General features: G+C 40.0%; 2 protein-coding genes across 11 annotated transcripts in view; both read right to left on the bottom strand.

Moving 5' to 3' along the window:
• Positions 1 to 1,182: 1,182 nt before the first annotated feature.
• On the bottom strand, positions 1,183 to 4,727 carry LOC122980652 (kazrin-A-like). Its single transcript, XM_044348879.1, has 7 exons — positions 4,302 to 4,727; positions 4,070 to 4,188; positions 3,747 to 3,978; positions 3,380 to 3,481; positions 2,740 to 2,906; positions 2,461 to 2,557; positions 1,183 to 1,497 (listed from the first exon to the last, which is right to left on the bottom strand). Exons 1-7 carry the CDS (start codon positions 4,401 to 4,403, stop codon positions 1,336 to 1,338), a joined length of 981 nt encoding a protein of 326 aa, XP_044204814.1. The 5' UTR covers positions 4,404 to 4,727; the 3' UTR covers positions 1,183 to 1,335.
• A 1,142-nt stretch (positions 4,728 to 5,869) lies between these two features.
• kaznb (kazrin, periplakin interacting protein b) overlaps positions 5,870 to 20,434 on the bottom strand; it is a 114,559-nt gene continuing 99,994 nt past the window's right edge. For 8 of the 10 annotated variants that reach the window (XM_044348868.1, XM_044348869.1, XM_044348870.1 and 5 more), the window contains 6 exons: positions 13,566 to 13,757; positions 11,449 to 11,585; positions 10,905 to 11,075; positions 9,357 to 9,537; positions 9,058 to 9,191; positions 5,870 to 7,515 (listed from right to left, as the gene is read on the bottom strand). In XM_044348868.1, coding sequence (XP_044204803.1) covers positions 7,345 to 7,515; positions 9,058 to 9,191; positions 9,357 to 9,537; positions 10,905 to 11,075; positions 11,449 to 11,585; positions 13,566 to 13,757 — 986 coding nt within the window. In that variant the 3' untranslated portion in view covers positions 5,870 to 7,344. Of the gene's footprint in view, positions 7,516 to 9,029; positions 9,192 to 9,356; positions 9,538 to 10,904; positions 11,076 to 11,448; positions 11,586 to 13,565; positions 13,758 to 20,434 lie in introns of all 10 variants that reach the window. The other 2 variants (XM_044348876.1, XM_044348877.1) reach the window with 2 other exon arrangements.

The raw sequence follows: 20,434 nt of genomic DNA, 5'->3' as shown, positions 1-20,434 counted from the left end.
GCAACAGTTGACAATAATTTCACCTTTAATGTTGCTACATGAAACGCTATGACAGCTTAGCGCAGAGGGACAGTTAATATTAACACAGATGTTAAAAGCAAACAGTCCTTCCCTTGTTTCTGTCTCTATACAGGTTTGAACTGGTCCAACCTTCCCGCTGAAACGGTTTTGCTCTGGTGACTGGAGACGCCCACAAAGCAGCAGACAAACCTGTTTTTCTCATTCCTTAGATTGACTTCAGGCTTTCAGCTGCACACAACGAGGGTGGTGACATTTCATGTGTGTGTTTTCATGCTCAGGAACAGCAAACATTGTACAACTGTGTGTTATAAAACATGATCAAACTGTACAAAATATACTGGTACATTCTGTCCATTTGTTTGCATTTTTTTGTCAATTTGCTTATACAGTATAAACATAAACTGAAGACAATTTGCTTAAATCTTACACATTATCACTCTAAAAAAACCAACATTCAGCCATATCGTTCTTTTAGTAACTCTCTTTTTTTTTATCAACACTTGCATGTGATAGCACGGATGTGCAGTTTCATAAAATCTGTGCCTCTTTAATATATTGGTGACAGCAAATTCAGCTCCTCCACATGTCAGAATTTCATTTTTTACTGTTTTTTTTTAAACTAAGGTCCACTATTTCTCAGAGTAATAAGAAATAATAATAATTGAAATGAAAAACTTGAATGGACCCCGCAGAGGGCTTAGAGGAGGTTGTGGGACTGATTTGAGCCAGAAACTCTGAACAGTCTCTTGCTGCTGACGTGACATAGTTCAGGTCTCCTCAGAAGAGTAACAAAGGATATGTATCTTTCTATACCTCAAGCATAATTCTTATATATGCAAAAAACAAAATAATGATGTGACTGTGCTGTGAGACCTATTTCATATAAGGCATCAATCGAGAACACTCAGTTATTTCTGTAGGTTATGTTTCACCCTTCTTATCTTTGATATCAGTCTTTTCTATAATGTATAAAACTCATAATATAAAACAAATTTGGAAATTAAATTGAAAAAAAACAATAGAACTTTGCATTCACAAAATCATCATCATTATATTTACAACAGCTCTATCAGGTTAAAAGTTATTTTTGTTTCTGTTCAGAGGATGTGTTGTTCTATTATACTGTATGTTGGCCAAAATAGCTATTTTTTGTTAAATTAAGTTGTAGAATCCTTTAAGACAACTTATCGATCAACTTTCCTATACTCCAGATATGCTGAGCAGTGTAGGTCTTTTTCAGTAGTAAACAACTATGATACAATATCAATGTAAACAATAGTAACAATGTGAGCAGTCTTGATGGCTGAGAGTGGTTCAGACGTTGGTGATCTCCACACTCTTGTAGGTGTGCATCGGGCTGCCTTTGGCCCGGGGCACAGCCTGAACTCTGGCCTCTCTGGGCAGAGAGCCGCAGCTGCCGTGGAAGCCGTGACTTCGCTCCACCGAGTGGCTGTTTGCACGTAACCTCAGCGGACTCTGGAAAAATGCAAAGGCATAACACAAAATATGCAGTTTCATGCAAGACTCTGAACCCAAATACACCTTCCATCAAATATTATCTGCTGACATTAAAGTAAAACCAATAAAAGCTACTAACAACAGTATAATTTACTAGTTGAACAAACTTTCATTTGTATTTTTTTCCAAAAATAAATAAAAAGTCATTTGAATCTTGAAGTCACAATGAAGTGTCTGGCTGAGACCTTTTCAACATGCACCTATTTTACAAGACTTTGTATCTTTCATTTTTATATCCAAATCCTTTCACAACCCAGAAAATTGTGACATCATGCTGCATACAAGATGTTTTAAACAATGTGACCCCTCTAAACTCTTCACCAAATCAAACTTCCTCTCCCTAACTGACATTCCAGCACCCCTCATGTGTCATGTCCTGCCCAAACATCCCATTTCCACTGGAAAGGCGTCATTTTGAGGAAACATGCTCTCAAAATGATATTTCACTATGTTAATTTATGGTCATATGCTGAAAACACAAGGACTGTCAGAGCTTCACAGCTGCTGATTCAGTGTGTTGTAAAATAGTAGTCGAGTAGTTGTCATTGATGTATGAAAAAGGACCTGGGGGTATTATGCAGCCGTCATTTTGCAGTGTTGCACAACTTTGCATCCATTGTGTCTGTATTTACATATGTGAAATATATTTTTTAAATTGACACTGACTGATGAAAACATTGCACCACTACAAAGCTGAATAATCATATACAGTATATCTAATTATATGTGAACAATATTTTAGAAATGAACTACAGTAAATCTAGTAACATTGATTAAAAACTTGTCACAGCACTGAATAGTGGTTTTAACAGTTGACTTTGTGTAAATATATTTTGCAACATGTTCAGCGGTTCTCTTACTATTATTACATAAATCACTTAATATGATATAGTCCAATCTTATGATAGTGAAATGACATACCTTGCCTGATCTTCTCATAGACACCCTCTCTTCAGCAAAGCGTTTAACAGCCACAGGCGAAGAGGAACTGACAACCTCAAGGCTCTGCTCTGCATTGCTGTGAATACAAGGCATTAAAAGACATTAATTTATTTGTTATGTGCACAATATGATGATTTTTTCTTGAGATTTGAAATAACTAGAGAAGATTCATTTTTAAAAGCACAGAACAAAATCATGTAATTAAGAGCCAAAAGGTTGGTGTGTAACTACTGCAGGATTGAGGAGATTTTAATCTACCTGTGAGGCACAGCGAGTGATTTCATCTCTTCATAAAGGTGCCGATGCAGCATGTGTTTGTTGCTGGGGATCCCCAAGGCTTTGGCCATGGCATCTGTGTCAAAGGACGGGTCCAGAGCCATCACAGCACCGTGAATCCCTTTACCCTGAAGATTGTCTGCAAACTCCTGCACAGAACAACACAGAGACAGAACATGTACCTTTGTTAGCAGTGCAGCTGAGAAAAATCACTTCCGATTTTATCTTTATTAGTCCTCAAAAGTCTTTGAGGTACAGAAGTCAAATTAATCAGGAAATAAATGTATACTCTGGTAAAAAAAAAAAAAAAAAAAAAAAAAAAAACTTAAACAAATTGCTGCTTAATTCTGGAGCAAAAGTAGTGTTTTTGTATAGACTAAACTCTGGCAAAGTATTGTTCATATAAGCACTCATAAGGCTGATTTGTTCTATGTTTTTTTAACCACTAGTTGTGTAAAAGTGTTTTTCTTCTGTATTTCTTTCAGCGGTGGTGAGGCACCAAAGCAACAAAGCTTTCAGTATGTCTGAGGGAGTCCCAGACCAGTAATATGTGGTATCTGTTTCCAGTCTGCCTTAGAAAACTCCAGAGCAAAGGGAATACCATCACTGACCTCCCACCCACCTTGAGATCTATGTCTCTAATCCACTTCATTACTCTGTGACATGTCCAAACAATGGGGTCCCGGTCTTGGTGCTCGCATTTTGCCCGCCGTGCCTGCAGGGCCTGTGAAAACACAAACACACAGATAACCACGGAAGCACTAATGTTGCGGCGGGGGCCAAGAAAAACACAGAGAGAGGTCAGGGAAGGATGAGGGTCTTCTGAGATAATGCAGCACCATGAGCTTCTGTGTGCCTCAAGCTATGGTGGTAAAAATGGAAATCACATGCGGTCCTGTCAGTGTAGCTAAAGTAGAAAAGTTCACACGATAATTGACTGCTGGAAAAAAAAGCTACTCAAAACCTTTTCATCTGATCCACAAACTGACCTCCTTATCAAAGCTGAGCATCTGTAGGAGCTGGATTGCCAGAAGTAGACTGGTCTGGTGAAACTGGTCACTGATGTTGAGGAATCTCTCCAGGTCTCTGCGGCTGAGAGAGTTCAGCACCCGTCCGTCCACTAAGTGAGTCTGGAAAGTTTGGGAGTATTGAGGCAGCCCCACATCACTCAGCCATGTTGTTGCAACCCAGTGATGCTCCATCTCAGATGCTTTTGATAGTCTATGGGACGAATACATACCTCTGATCAGTACTATTAACTTTTTATCAAACAATTTACAGTTTCTTCAGTGTTTTGTTTGGTGCTGCTCACCCTTGGTCCCCTTCAGCTTTCCTGTAATCCTCGATGGCCAGTCTTAGTTTCCTGCGATGAATTGGGTTACTGATACCCAGACCCAGCTCTAAATCCTCATCTGTGAGGACAAGCAGCACCTAAACAGCAGAAATCAGGTGTTTTATCAAACAGGAGCAGCACCTGAACATCCCCATCTGTTCTCAAGCAAAAGGCAAACAAACCAAAAGAACCACGTGTACAAAAAGTGTACCTTGCCACTTTTGACGTTTTCAGAGCAGGCACGGATGTACATGGGCATTCCCATGACAACCTCCAGCCAGGCCTGGACTGCACCTGCCCTCCACAGTGACATGCATGCGTTTCGAGTGAGCTCCGCCTGCTGGAGGCGGTCCAGCTGCTCTTCTCCGTCAGACAGGCTCTGCTGTGTGAGGCTGTCAGAGTCTGGATTGGTCAGGAGAAGTTATGGTGTGGCATACAGGAGGGATTCAGGGGTCAGAGGGGATATGGAAATCAAAGAAATGACTTATCTGGAGACAATTGACATCAAGTCAAAGGGTAGTAGCAAGACAGGGGTTTTCAGAGTCTGAGACTGTGGGCCTCCCCTCAGACTAAGCTTGGAAAAAGGCCCCCCTCCCCCTTGTTTATTTGCTTGCTTTCCTGGATGCCTATGAGATCATGATTATGTTATTTGATCCCATAGACACTCAACAATTGAGCCACGACTACAACAAATACATATGAAAGGTCTTTCTGAAGGCATTTATTTGTGTCTGACTCTGGGAAAGTGGGAAAAACAGTAAATTTCCCCCAAACTACCATATCTCTGAACTATTTCTTTAACCAAATCACATACATTTAGGCTATTATATGTGATCTCCTTTTGATAACTAATGTAATAACTTTTTTTTTTCACTTCCACTCACTGAGCTTCCTCAGAGACTGTTTGGAGCCCCCCTGAGGAGGCCCACCTCCCACTTTGAAAACCTCTGGCATAAGAAATACACCTTCACCTCAGTGTGTCACAGTTTGCAGCAACTTAAGAAATGTGTCTTTCTTTCTTCTTCCCGTGTTTACTGAGATTCCTCCAGTTCAGTCAACTGGATAAAAAAACAGCTCTAAGATACCTTTCATCTATCCAACCTTGACATAAAGTGTCTTGACATTGCACCACATGGCCACTAGATGGAGCCAAAGTAATCCACTGGCGGTACACTTCCTGTGTCCACATAGCAATGGCTAATAAGGTTTTCATACAAAATGAAACAAAATATTGTTATGTGGATCTTATAACAGATGTAATTGCTATTTTGTGATATGAAAATTTAGATGTTTGGTCAGTTCTAAACTACAGTACCATGTTTAGTAAAGGTGTTAAAATACTTCAGTAACTATCTGATGATATGAGGGGACTTAAGACCATTAGGATAATGTATTAGAGACACAGGGATTATTCATAAAACATCATGCTCCTGCCCATTAACCGCCCATCCCAACCACAGGAAAACACTGATTCATACTGAACCAACAAATCCAGGATGAAATCCATGTGTTTACCTGATTCGCCCCCGCATGCTGACAAAAATGCTTCATGCAAAGTCCATCATCTTTCAAAACAGTTTCCACAAAATATGACTTTTCCAATGGACCTGAGTGATATGAATAATCCCCAGAGTGCAGAAACAGACAGCTGGTCATCACAGATGAGGAGTTACTCACTGGCAGGAAAGATGCCATTAGAAATGGCAGGAGAGGGAGAGACACGTTAGACTGGGACACAAGAACAAGATTACTCATGGAACAGAAAACGGCCACATAGTATGTATTCAGTTACTAGTTTTATTTTTAAAATAAGATTTCATTTCAATTATATTCATTTTGAAAATGCTAAAACCTCCTCGACATCTGGCTGCAACAGCTGCAGCAGATAAATATTTGAAGTTACCTCTGGTTTGTCTTTTTTTAAATAAAATACTTCAATAGATTTAATCTTTTACGCAACATCTCCTAAATTACAAAGCATTTAACAGAGAATTATTAGAGCCACATTTGCAAGAAATGAGGAGGGATTCTACACAACGCAAAACAAAAACAGCAAAAGGAAAAAAAAAAGGGACCGTGCATTCATAATGCAAGGAAAGATAACTTGGTAAAGAGACAGGGCAACATGGGAGCAACACAGGATTGTGGAGATTATTAATTTGATTGGCAATGAATGAACATCTAACCAAAGCAACACGTAGGGATCATGCAGGTGTTTAATGCACATTCCTTTGTCTCATATTGGCACATGTTAGATAGCTCTCAGTAGGAGATGAATCAGACATAAACAATGTTACGAGGCTAGTGCTAACAGTGACAGAATGATGCGCAGATTTTTCAAAGATGAGTGTTTTTAACCTTTGGCACTTGCACATGGTTTAACAGCAGACAAGAGGTGTGCCTGAATATTCATTACTGTTCATTTTTGTTTGTGTATTCAAGTCAGTACAATTTAATTTTTTAAGAAAGACTGACTCTAAAACACTTATTGGTAATTATTTCCATCATAAAATGGATCCCTGCTGCCCACATTGTGATATGTTGCAGATGTATTATCAGCAAAGAAACCTCAAAGTACAACTCTGTACCACAGTCAGATCTAAATATAAAATATGCATGTGTTTCCATATCAACAAACACTTTAAAACAACAGAATTTGGTGAATTAAACTCCAAAATATCCATTTCTTTCCAAGCCAATCAGGTAATGTCTCCTCTGTCATAATAATAATTAGGCCAAGTAGGATCGGGGATTAGAAGAAACTTAGAAATCAATGTTGAAAAGCATGATAAAAGCAACTGCAAAGTAACAAAAGCCAAATGACATTGACAGTAAAAACACTAGTTTCACAATAACTCCTATTTACATATGAACAGCAGTCCTTCAAGTCTCCAGTTATAAAAAAAAACCATAAAACATTAAGACATTTGGAAGATAATACAGCATAAACATGTCTACACATAATAATAACCCCATGTATATATTTATATGCATGTAAACATATATACAGATGCATACATGTACATCTATAAATATATATCTAATTTACAAACATACAATTTGAGGGTAATATACTGTACATTTATGGGGATAGCAGTCTCTGTTAGGCTTTTCTTTTAAAATTTACCCCCCTCCCCCATCCAATCAATTCCACACACAAAATGCTCTGTACACACAGTTAAAGCTAGGTGGATATCCACACATATTCAAACATTAAAACACGCACACACACACGCTCACACACACACTCAGCATCACCAGTCGGCATCCTCCTCTATGTAATAATCAGGTGTGGCTGTACCATCAAACAGGCCGGGTTCCAGTGACTTGCGCTGCTTGCCCCGAGCGAACACCCGTGACAGAGATCCCAGAGTCATCTTCTCCTTCTTCTTCTTACGTTTCTGGTCCTCCAGGTCCTCCATGGACTAAACCAGGCAGAGGGGAAAGGAAGTTAAGATTAGTGCTCTCATGTGGCTGAGTTAAAACATTTTGGGAAATACAGTTATTCTCTTTCTTGCTGAGAGTTTGATGAGAAGATTGATACCTCTCTCATGTCTGTAAGCTAAATATGAAGCTGCTGCCAGCAGCCTGTTAGCTTAGCTTAGCATAAAGGCACAAAACAGGAGGTAACAGCTAGCCTGGTTTCATCGAAATATGACAAAGCCCATCAACCAACCAAATGGCAACTACTACGGCTTGAGGGTGAAGCCAATGCAGAAGTACCTTAAAGTGAGGAGTAAAGGAGTAAAGGTGCCACTGATGGCCACCAGATGATGGCTTCAATTAACTCCCATTCCAAAACTGTCAACTTCTCTCTAGAAATACTGAGTCAATCTTCTTATTTTTGGGTCTCAATCACTAAATTCAAGCCCTCTAATAAGTGTGCTGGTGGTCATTTTGGTAATTATTGCTCCGTTAATAAGATTTGAAGACTTATAATAGCTTTGATGTCTGCCATGTAGGCGTCGATTGACAGTTGGCTAACCTGCTGCTCTCCTTGGCTCTGGGACTCTGAGTTGAACTGTTGTTGCAATATTTCGTAAGTTTAATGTTGATTACGATACCTGCCCTGTTAGCACAATTTAACTAAAGTAGCTAATGTTAGCCCAAGTGTGCACCGCTCGCTGTTACCAGTAAGCTAGGGTTCGCTTCAGTCTGAGGTAGTGGGGTGTGTTTCCAGAGTGAGAAAGGCAACACTCTGAACTTCTTTATTTATTTGGAAGGAACAATAAGCAACAACTCTGGGCTTCAAGCAGGCTCCAATGCAAACCAAATGGTGACTTGGCTATGTCCACCTTTATATGCAGTCTAAGCTACCAACACCTGGAAACTTACAAATTAACAGGTTATATCTCCACTGTGTAATCCGTGCAAAAATATAGTATGTACATGGTAAACTGTAAGTGGTTTTATGGGCGAGTCATTGGGCACAGTGACTTCTAGGAGTCTCTGGTGGTTTCCTGACATTCTCACACCGACAACAAGACCTCAGGAGGTTACTGAACATGACCAGGAAATAGCATAAATCCCCATAATACCGCAACTTGTCTTTTTACACTTTGTACTGATTAAACAAACAAGATATAATATCTCAATTATTGAGCTTTAAAGGGGTGCTGGTATGCACCTTTAAAGCTCTTTGGACAAGGCCAGGCAAGCTGTTTCCTTCTGTTTCCAGTCTGTATGCTAAGCTAACCGGCTGCTGTTGTTTGCTTCATATTTAGCAGACAAATATGAGAGTAGTATCAATCTTCTCATCAAACTCTGGACAAGAAAGCGAATATGCTTATCTCACAAAATGTCAAACTATTGCTTAAAAGTGAGTTAAATGCAAAATAACACCACCACCACCAAGCAGGCAGGCTGACACCCAGCAGGCCGACAGGACAGAGGGACAGACACAGACAGGAGAAGACGAAGAGGAGGGAGGTGTGATTACTTGGTAGAGGGGGCCAGGCAGCTCTTACATTGCAGAGGGAGTGGGTCCGGTGACGAGGTGAGTTGATGTCACTGGGCGTGGAGGAGCGGTCCCCGTCAGCCGCAGAAGCATCAGAGATGACGGAGGGCTGGCGAGAGTGGCAGGGGCTGATCCTGACCACAGCTGGAGGTCGCCACACACACACACACACATACATACGTACACACACACATATATTCACACCCGCAGTTAGTATTAGAAACCTCCAGGAAACCCTTTATTAGTATATTGAGCCTGTAAAAGCAACACCAAGCAGCATGGAGAGGCAGAGCTGATCAGAGAGCCTACCCTGTCTGTCTGTTGTGTGTCCGTGGTAGAGGGTCTGTTGGCTCTGTCGGATGGCGGCGGTCAGCGGCAGGTCGGCCTGCATCACCCACTCCTGACTGCCGTTCACCACAGGCTCTGTAGGCATGGCCAACGAGTGGCGCTTCGGTACGTCTTTTGTCAGGGTGGCCAGAGACTGCTTGGCCTGAGAAACACAAGGGAAACAAAAAAAAACCAGGCATGAGTTAAGTAAAATACACTCGTCTGTTATCACCTTACCTTTGTCTTGTTCATAACTTACAGTAATTTCAAATCTTCAAACCGACTATCCTGAACCCATTTTGTGATGAATTACTGAATATGGCTCGAGATTGTTGGTGTTTTTCTCAGGAAGCATAATAACTGAGGAAAATGTTACTACCCTGGGTAAATGAGTCACTTCGAGAACTTATGAAACAAACATTTTGCATCTCCAACTGCACGGAGAAGCTGCTCCAACACTGTTATGAGCTTGTATAATGGTCTAAGAAATCGTGTTACTAAAAAAGAAAAAGAGAAACACAAAAGCTGAATATTGCAGTAATCAGAGGAAAGAAGAAAATGTTCTGTTGTCTGGCAACAAATAAATAAATAAATAAACTGAACTAAAACTGTGAGTCGGTTGATAATAAACAAATGGTTCGTTAATTCAATAGTTTTATTGTTTCCTCTGTTGAGGAACTTGCCAATAACAATAAAAATAAGCATTACAGTGAATAAATAGAGTTAAATTAATTGTGGGTATCAGTATGGCTGCCAGAATGATCTTACGCCACTGGAAACATACAACAGCTCCATGAATAAATCACAAAAAAGTAAAATACACAAACTCACATCAGTACACAAATGGTTTTAATCTTTTTTAAAGTTAATGTTAAATATGTTTCTTTGCTTTTATTTGTGTTTTTAAATGTCTCGTGCTGCTTTTTAATTTTTTTCCCATGAACTGCAGAGAAAAAGACTGTCCAACTGACTCTTTGTATGAACTGTAAATAAACTTCCTTACATAAACTAACAAACGTTGATTGCATGTGTGTGTGCATCTACACAAAAAGTACAAACAGTAAGATTTTAAATAGAGAAAAGAGGAGAAAGAAGAAAGAAAAAGAAGATAGAATGATGTTTTGCAGCTGGGTTGCTTGACAGTGATGCAGCTCTGGCACTGATGTGCTAACAAATCTGATCTGTGATACAGCTTGATGTGAGGATCTGTGGGTGGTTATGACTTGCCGAGGGAGGAGAGAGATTAATGACACACAGACTGACAACTGTACCTCTGAGAGACCGACACACAGCAACACAGAAAGGAGGCAGGAATTTCTTCCCCAGTAATGCTTTGAGAGAGGGAAGGGATGAGGATATATAGCAGAGGAGCTTACTGCATGTGTTTGAACTGATATGAATGCACTGATAGGATTGCAAGCCCACATCTTGTTTGCATTTATGTCCTACATAACAGACAATAACACTTAGGTGGCACCATTGTACTCCAGTTAATTCAGCAAAGTTGTGTCTGTATGCAGGGTGACTCACCATGGTGAGCTCGGCCTCTAGTTCTTTGACCCTGTTCTCCTTCATGTCCATCTGAGTACGCAGGATGTTGGCCTGCTCCGTGGCTTCTTTGGTCTGCCTCCTCAGGTCCCACTTCTCTCTCTCAAGCATGTCTTTCTCTTTTGCCAGGGCCTTCACTGCATCCTCACTCTCCTGCACAACACAAACGCACACACACAGACATAGTTAATCCCCAACAATCTCACTTTGAATGATCAACGGAGCTCCAAATTTGAGTCAAGAAGCATGTCACCGCTATAGTTTGTGTTATAATCTCTTTCAAAACTTGCACTTTTCTCTCCAAACTCGACAGAGGAGTAAGTGACGTCACTAGAGTAACAGATTATTTCAGCTGTATTGTTCTAAAATTAAGATTATAGCCCAATTGATACCAGATTTTTGAGGTAAATACCAATATTGATTTGTCTCTAAATTACCTCAAACATGCCTTTAGCATTTCTGTGCTGACATTTCTTGTCTATATATATATATATATATATATTTATGTCTGCAATAAAAGTGTTACCTTTCGGTGCTGGTCGTAATTGCGAATGAATTCTCGCAGCTGGTCTTCTCTGCTCTCCAGTGTTGTGTACAGCTGCTGCATCTGACTCACCAAGTCTCCCTTCTCCGCTTTTAGACGCTTACGGTCAGCTTTCATAGCTGCAACACACAGACAAACCCATTCACACACCTAGCAGCATATACATGTGTATATCAATGAGTAATTTAAACGCCAATTTTACTGTCAAACCTAACAAATACTTTCAATACATCAGAGATTTGGTTTCCTTTAAGTCAGAGACAAAGCTTTGCAACTGCAGCAGGGAGCCACTAGGTGACACTGTGTCTTCTGTTAATGGGTGGGGGGGGGGGGGCGAAACTGGTGTTTTTTTTCTTTTCTTTTTTTTTTCAGAGAGAAATTGCCCAGAGAAAATGATGTAACCACCTCAAAAGATAAGTGGCACAGTGGCACTTATACATTCATACATGAAACTGTTTCAGCTGGCATGTGGAGACCTTGTTGGCTCATCCCTGAGAAGACCGACCGGGTCAGATTTCTTTAAAAATTCTCTTATCAAAGCAACTCAACAGTGATGATGCAAGTGGTGGAGCTCTTTGCATACAAACACAATAATGATGCTCTCCTGAGAGTCTGTGCTCAACAGAGGGGCAGGACAGAAACCAGTACTTTTCATAACTGAACACATGTGTCACTCAGGGAGCATTCCTCCCGTCAACGTTCAGCTTCTTCATATTTCACACTTGACATTCAAACCTGTTTTGCAGCAGTTACACAACACAGTGTACAAGCATGCAGCTCACCACCTGTGATTCTTTGGGCAGAGTAGAGAGCAATGCAAAGCAGTAGTGCTCAATTCAGCTAAATCCACAATTGGTTTCCCTTCTATTTTCATGGCAAGCAATCATCCTTGATGCAGGAGTGACATATTTTTGCTTCTTTCCTGAAGACTGTTGAACTGCATAATAGTTGGATTTGTTTTCATACAAGAAATGAAAGCAATCTCATGCTACATAATCAGCACTGCATTCCAGTCTACATCAATACCACATTTATATTTTAAAGTAAAGCCTCTTTGTCATGATTGATGGATCTTAATTAAAGTGAGGTGAACCTGGAGTCGACTTGGCTGCATGTCGAAACATGTACGCTTATAATGTATCTGTTTGGTGTGCAGACCCTCCCAAAAATAAGATCTAATCATAACAGTTACATGTTTCTCTCAAGAATTTGTGAATTGGTGTCATTTGTGTGCACATATTTCATACATTTGGCACATACAATATGAAACTGGGATTATATCTGATGATAAGAGATGAACCCTAAAACAGATTTTGAAGACATTTTTCCACAGTAACATCTGTTTATTGGCTGAACTTTTCTTTTTGTTTGCTCAGAGTAAAGACTAGTGGGCTGTCATCATGTGGACATATGGACTAAACCAAAACTACATACTTTAAAGATGATAAAATATGAGTACAGTACAGAGAATTATGTTGTATTTCATTTATCTAAGAAGCAAACATCTTTATGTACCCACATAAGCCACTGGTATCTTACTACTCTGGACGTTATGTCAGTCTGCAAGAAGAAAAGCAGATTTGTTCAATGTGCCACCGTAATGTAAAAGATAATGAGCTTTATTTTGTTTCTATACTGAGAACCAGTATATAAAACAATACTTTGTTTAGTAAGATAAAACCAGAAATGTATTTTTAAGCATGGATGATGCACAAATTGATGATTCACATACAAAACATTCAAGTTAGCAAGTTACCTGGAGAAAACATCGCAGATAAGGAAAAAAGCCTTTTATAGGAATAAATTTTGGACTTGTAGCTTTTTTTCTTTCTCCTAATACTCAGCATAAAATTTATTAGAAATTTATAGACATATGATATTTGACAGTTTATTGAATGATAATGATAATATCTGATGTTGTTCTTTTGGTTTTGTATATGGGTTGCTGGAAGATGTCTTGTTATATTTTTTATGTTTGATATATAGCTTCCATCAACTTCCAACTAAAAGTTCCTGCAGCTGTTTGCTAACTAGCTGTTGGAGAGAAGGGACTCTGGTGGATTAGGTGAGTTGTCAAGACGGTTACATTGGCTCCTGACCTTGTAAGGCCTCCTTGGCACGGTCCAGCTCCTGCTCCTTGTCACCCAGCTGCACACGGAGCTCCGTGGCGGAGAGTAGATTGGCTGTGCAGCCTCCCTGGGTCTCCTCTAGGTCCTTACTTAACATGTCCTTCATTTGCCTCAGCAGGTGGACCTCCTCTTGAAGCTGGGCCACCTCCTCACGCAACAACACTGGGGGAGAAAAACACAGGGTTTGGGAATCTAGAGAATGCAGAAGAGAGATGAGGAAGGGAAGAGTGGTGGGTGGGGGGGACTGAGGGAGAATCAGAAGACAAGTAGATAAGTAGAGAATAAGAAGCAAGAGGGAAAGTGAGGAAGAGTAGGAAATAAGAAAAATGGAAAGGGAGGGAAATGATCAAAAGAAAAGCAAAAAAGATACAAGAAAAAATGGAAGGAGGTTAAAAGAGCAAATGTACAAGCAGCAGGATACTGAGGAAGTAGTATCAAGCAGCTGGAATTAGAGAGGGGGTGTGTGATTATGAGGCACGTGATAAAATATAGGCTCAAATCGATACATCAAGACTCACAGCTCCCCCTCAGCTGAGGCCACAGGTGTTTTAGAAATTCAGATAAATGATGAATGACAGACTCGGGACTGAAGCCGGCGAGGGTAGCAGTTAAATGAGAGACAGCAGACTGATAAGACTTTATAAAATATCAGCAACACACGCTTGAGTCGTGCTCCCGAGTGCTGTGTTTTCCATCCGCTCATCTGCTGTGAAACGCCCTCCCAAACCCCTCGGGGAAAACAGGCAAGCAAACAGGAGCAGGAAGCTGAGCAGAGGACACAGTGAACTGAAGACTGAACTAATGGGAGCTGGTGGTCACGTTTGTAGAGCAAGAAGACAGAAAAGATGAAAAAGATGAGTTCTTTCATCACACGGCAAATAACTGAATTTTAGTCCAGTTACGGAAATCCGTACAAACGAAAGACGAACAATTGGTCATAGTGATTTATATCACACACAAAAGGGTAGACGGTCTGTTACAGAACAATGCACGCTTTTCGTATAAGAACAAAGACAAATGACAACCGACCAAAACATTCAACTACACTGTAAAATCTGTAACCCCTGATGATAAATTTGTAATTTAACAGCAAAAACGTTAATGATACCTCAATAACATACAAGATGACAGCAAAAGAAGAAGCAACTTGGATAAAGCTGAAATAATAAGCTGATTAAAAATAAAGCAGTAGATCAGAGGAAAAGTAATTGACAACTATTTTGGTAAATTATCATTTAAGGCATTTATTAACTTCTTAAATGTGTGGATTTGCTGCTGTTCATGACTATAAATGCAATTTATCTTTGGGGTTTGAATTGTTTTCAAACGAGCAATTTAGAGATGACAACTTGGGGTCTAGGAGCTTGTGATGGGTATTTTCCACTGCATTCTGGCACTTAATTGACAAACCAATTAATAAGTTAACCGAAAAAATGATTGACAGATAAATCATTGATGAAAGTAATCACCAAACAAGTTGCATTCCTAAACTTGGTGACTTCTACTTGTAAAATTGTGTATGTTTTAGTTGTTTAAGTTACATTTTGTGCCCACACTGCAAACCAATTGGGATAATAAAAATGAAGATAAATGTGTGAGAGTGCATCTGTGTGTGAGCGATATTAAAAAAGTAACAAGTCTACAGTCACACTAGCAGCACTGTAAGGGTTTAAATTCGCATTGTAAACCAAACTGTTAGGTAAAAGTTTAAGGTTTTTTCTTTTACTTTAACTGTCATGGTGAAGTAAAAGTGGTAACTGTCAGAAGTCAGCAGTCTTTTTTTAAAGTCACACATGAACATTTGCTAACATGTAAAGTATACTAACACAAAGTACAGCTGAGGCTGATGGGAATGTCGTTGATTTTGCAGGTGTTGGGCACATTGATTTTGGCCTGATGATGAGGCTACATGAAAAATTACAGGATCATCAAAGTGTTTAGGACTCATCCTCTGTGGATCATGTATGTCTGTACAAAATTTCATGGAAATACATCCGCTAGTTGTTAAGATATTTCAGTCTGGACCAAAGTGGTGGACTGAGTGACCGACAGACATTGCCACCCCTGGAGCCATGCTGCTAGAGTGGCTAAAAAATAGAAGTAAAAAAGTAGCGTGTGGCCTTAATTCTATGTAGATGCCTATAAGACTTCCTGTGAAACTAAGTAAAATTCAAGTGCAAATGTGCATGCAAGGAAGTATGTATGTGTGTGTTTGTGTGTGCGTGTGTGTGACTTGGAGAAAAAAAGGGAGAAGGTCTCTGCAGGCCTGCAGCCAGACGTCGTGGGGCTGCAGCAGCTCCGATAAGAGAGAAAGGGACAGTCCATCAGTCTCTGTCGACTCAGTACTATGGAAACACCGGGCAGCTCTGTGCTGCATGTGACAAAAAGAGTTTGTTTCCCTGAGAGAGCAATCTTTCACGGCCTTCTTGCAGCCTAAATCCGCTTATTCATCTGTTTACCTACAGGCTCTCTCCTATATTTGTCGCGGGGAGCCCAGCTGCTGCTTTTCATGCCGCTGGACAGAAGTGTGCATTTTTGAGGTGCCGTGTTGTGCTCAGCTTAATCTTTATCTCCAAACAGGCTGAATAAATTATCATCTGCACTTGCTGTGATGTGAAGGTTGGTCTGCTCTTGTTGTTAGCTGTCAACTTAGCACGCACAGCAGCAGTTGTGTTTAGCTTTGTTTCTCATATCAGTTCTCAAATTAGGCAATCTGAATCTTGCTTTTTGTACTCAGCATCTCTGAATATTTAAGCAGCTTAGAGTTACCTCACATTACACATATGTTATGTTTTGTGTGAGCCTGATAATAAACACATATCCACACACACACACTCACACACACACACACACACACACACACACACACACACACACACACACACACAAACACACACACTTTTTCCTCTTTCAAATTTTCTGTCTCAAATTGAGGGTGAAATCAAGGCAAACAAAACTCCCCAGGAGCTTCTAATCTTCCCTGGAAATATACTGATAAATGTATGAAGGGACACAGACAACAAAGCTTCTTCATCGCACACCGACATGTGCATCAAGGGCACTGGCGAGCCATCTACCTATAGATAATTTACCTCCACATATACTGTTTCATGCAATCTGAAAAGCAATTTAAAATGGCAAGAGTCACATAAACACAGCAGTCTGTATATACTGTTATCATGTGGGCCCTCTAACGTCTGACCCTTGAGTGGTTGTGTGGTGAGCCTGGCCAAGCTATTAGAGTCCTCTGACAGAAAAAGAGAAGCCCACTCTTCTTCCCACTAAGCAGTGGCCCATTCAATTAACTTCTCATCCAAGCCTCCCATTAGAGTGTCCATCAAAGCCAGCCAGGACCAGGCCATCACTCCCCGTCCCTTTCCTTCGCATAGCAGAGCTGTCACAAGCCAACTGACACACGCACGCACACGCACGCACACGCATGCACACACACACACACACAGCTGAGGAGAGAGAGTGAGCATAGTGGCTCATGATTAGGTTTGAGAAAAAGCAGAGGCACGGTTTTTTCTGATTGCAAAGGTGAAGAGAGGGCTTGAAATTTGTGGATTGGTGGTCAAAGACTTGAATTAGTCTTCTGTGAACGTGATGCAGGATTAAGACCCCATTTATATACATGAATGATCAAAGATGTTTAATGTGAGCCGCATTGAATTTAGAGTTTGGAGAGGTTTATTGCAAAGCCCCTATTGTATTTTAAAAGCAGTTTCAGACCAACTATTCTCAGTACATCAAAGAGTGGACTCGGTCTTGATTGGCTCCCATCATTAAAGCAGGTTTGCCTGATCTGAACCAGCAATTTAGATTCTAGCAATCTGATGTAGCAATTTAGAGTACTGGAAATGTTTTTTTTCTTTCCATACCAATTCTGTCAAAGAAATCTAATTTAAAGATTGTTTTCACTTACTTCTTGTTACATCCAGTAAGGCAGTTTTTTATCTGCCCAATGCTGAGATATCCAATTCTTCCAAAAATGACATTAAAAATATTACAGCAACATCTCTTTCAAGGAACAATGACTTTGTTACTCTAGATAATCCACAGGCCTCACTATGAAAAGTCTTCTTTTTCTTCTGGATTAATAGAAAGTAATTTGAATGTAAACTTTTGACAGTGAGGTCTGTGGGTTATCCAGAATAACCGGGATACTGTTTCTAGAAAGACTATTATTCAATTATTCAATACTGTGTGAACCACAAGCATCAGAAAGTTTATGGAGACAAATAATCATAAAAGCTTGGACAAATAAAACTATCTTCATGGCTATATAATTCACTAAAAAGCCGTGTGATAAAACATGTTTTAGGTTTCATGGACCATGAAAGCAAAATCATAAAAATAATAGGACCACAGAGGAGGGTGTCAAACATCTCTGCGCTGACATCAGCCAACTGCTCTGCCCCGAGGAGTTTTGATGTGCATGGCTGTCACTTCTCCACCTCAGTCTCCCTGACAAGTCAAATCTGTGTAATTTTAGTTAGAACAGTGGTTCCGCTCTGCTATTTCTGTCTACGACAAAGCCAGAGGCGATGATGGTGCTTTCCCTTCTCCCCTAATCTCTCAGGTACAGTAAGACTAAGTTGCAACAAGGTCACACACAATTTTACATCTTTAGTATGTAGATTACAGCGATGTTATAAATATTAAAGCTAGATTTTTAACAGAAGACCCTTGACACTGGAGGACTCAAGGGCTTAAAAATGTATGACCTGCTTTCAATAGATTTATCTTCACCTGTTTCGTTTACCTTGAAATATCTGATGAACATTCATAAAAACAAGAATAGGAAGACAACAAACCACAGGTGCTTTCCTTATGTTGGTATTTCCTAAAAGGTCTAATTTTATTTTGCAGCGGTATCAACCTTGTAGACGACTACACAGCATAACATTCCCACTTACACACACTGCAGGGCCTCAGCAGCTGTGTGAAAGGCAGATCAGATCAGTCTGTCTCCTCAGTCTGGTTTAATGGCTTTGGCTTCTATGGAACAAACGTGTTAGCAAGTCACTGCTCAAGCTGCAACGGTGATAACTGCTTCAATCTTCTGAGACTCATAGAAGAATACATGTTCAAAGCCTCGCCATGTTTTATCCTGTGTGATCTCCACAAGCTTTCATTAAACCTTATTACATGTGCTGGGCAGTACACAAACAGCAAAACACAGAGAGATTTTATTCTGGAGCATTAGAATTGAATGCAATTATAATCACTGGGATTAGTCTTTCGTTGTCAGTTTTCACAATAATGTGGAAACAAAGCCCGAAGGAGTTTTGGTTGCTCCTGTAGAATTTTCACATTTTTCTTTTCCCCCGTTGGCTCCTGTCGTGTTGGTGCACAGTTATAATACGCTATCTATAAGGTGGATGGTGGTTGTGTGTGTGTGTGTGTGTGTGTGTGTGTGTGAGAGAGAGAGAGAGAGTGAGAGGGAGGGGGGTGTTCAGGGGAATAGGAGCCAAAGGATGAAAACTGTAATGACTTTCTACAGAAAGTGCTGAGATATTTTCTACTATAGCATTGCGGGGGAGTGGGGGAGGGGTACAGCTATTACAGCAGGACCAAAGGATCAAAGCAACATCATTTAATGCTGCATTTCTCATAAAAATTACTATGCAGCAAAAAAATGTAATCAGTAAACACAAGGGCACCTATATCAAAGTTTCCTTTAAAGAAAATTATAAGCAATATGACAAATGTACACTGGCGATGCAGAGGAGGCTAAAAAAAATCCAGCAAAACAACAAAAGCTTTTCTGTAACTCGCTGATACAGTATGAGCAGAGCTGTTTCAAACAACCTGAAAAGTCTTTAAAAGGCTGCATCAAAGCTTCTTCATAAGCTATTCTTTCATAAGCTTCTCTTCTTGATAAACTTTACCTAGAGTGAACCAATAAAAACATCAAAAACTCTTTTCCCAGGACAGCACTCTGCTCAGAGGCTTCCTTTGAAACAGGAAACATTACATAAGTGTGTACCTGCATTGCAGGTGATTGTGTTGACTCAAACTGTCAGTGTCCCTGAGGGGGAGAGAGCTGGCACCACGTCTCTGTAACAACTATGAGCTGATTTGATGACCGCTGGATTAAATGAGCTCCGTGACACAATAAATCACATCCTCAGTGACTTATTCTCTCTAGAACATGGTTGTCTCTGAAATTCTTGCAAACACGAGAAGTAATAAGCAGAGTATTTCAATCAAAAACACTGGGACATTACATTGATGTGAGCCCTGCACAGTGAAACCAGAAATAAAGATGATAGCTGGACATAAACATTTTTTTTAAAATACCAATGACAGCAAGAAAGCCCCTTAATTATTTATAAGCTACACAAATTTACTCCACTTATTGTCAGTTAAATCTAAAGTATCTGAATAACTGTAGACAACAGTAGATCCATAGATGAAGAAAATGCAATTCTTCTACCTGCATGGTTAATCTACATTACATATGACATACAATTGCTCTGCAATGTTTTGTCTGCAAGACTATCACACTATTCCCTGATTAGTTAAATGTCTATTACAGCAAAAAACTAATCAAGGATAAGGTTAAACATGTTAGAATCCATCAAGCATTCATGAAACGGAGTGGATAATGCAGACATGAAAAGTCAATTAATTTCACTCTTAAGTCACAGTGCAGTTTAGAAAATGAACGCCAGAAGGCAAAGCAGCTATAAAATGCCAAGTAGCTTTGGCATCATATACTGTATATAATATTATCTAAGCTGTTATGAGGACATACTCATCATTATATTAGTCCATGTAGTGAAATGTCTTCCTCTGTTGCTGCTGGATTACTTGATCTGTGTTTGTGTGAG

The sequence above is a fragment of the Thunnus albacares genome, chromosome 4 (assembly GCF_914725855.1).
Source record: "Thunnus albacares chromosome 4, fThuAlb1.1, whole genome shotgun sequence".
Lineage (NCBI taxonomy): Eukaryota > Metazoa > Chordata > Actinopteri > Scombriformes > Scombridae > Thunnus > Thunnus albacares.
Note: the sequence above shows the minus strand (reverse complement) of the source record. Positions and strands in the feature narration are given on the sequence as shown.

Coding starts and splice junctions, on each gene's coding strand:
- LOC122980652 (XM_044348879.1), bottom strand. CDS start 4,403: ATGTCACTGTGGAGGGCAGGTGCAGTCCAGGCCTGGCTGGAGGTTGTC. Junction 3,482..3,746: donor TGCTCAGCTTTGATAAGGAG/GTCAGTTTGTGG, acceptor GTGTTTTCACAG/GCCCTGCAGGCACGGCGGGC. Junction 2,558..2,739: donor TCACTCGCTGTGCCTCACAG/GTAGATTAAAAT, acceptor TTGTATTCACAG/CAATGCAGAGCAGAGCCTTG.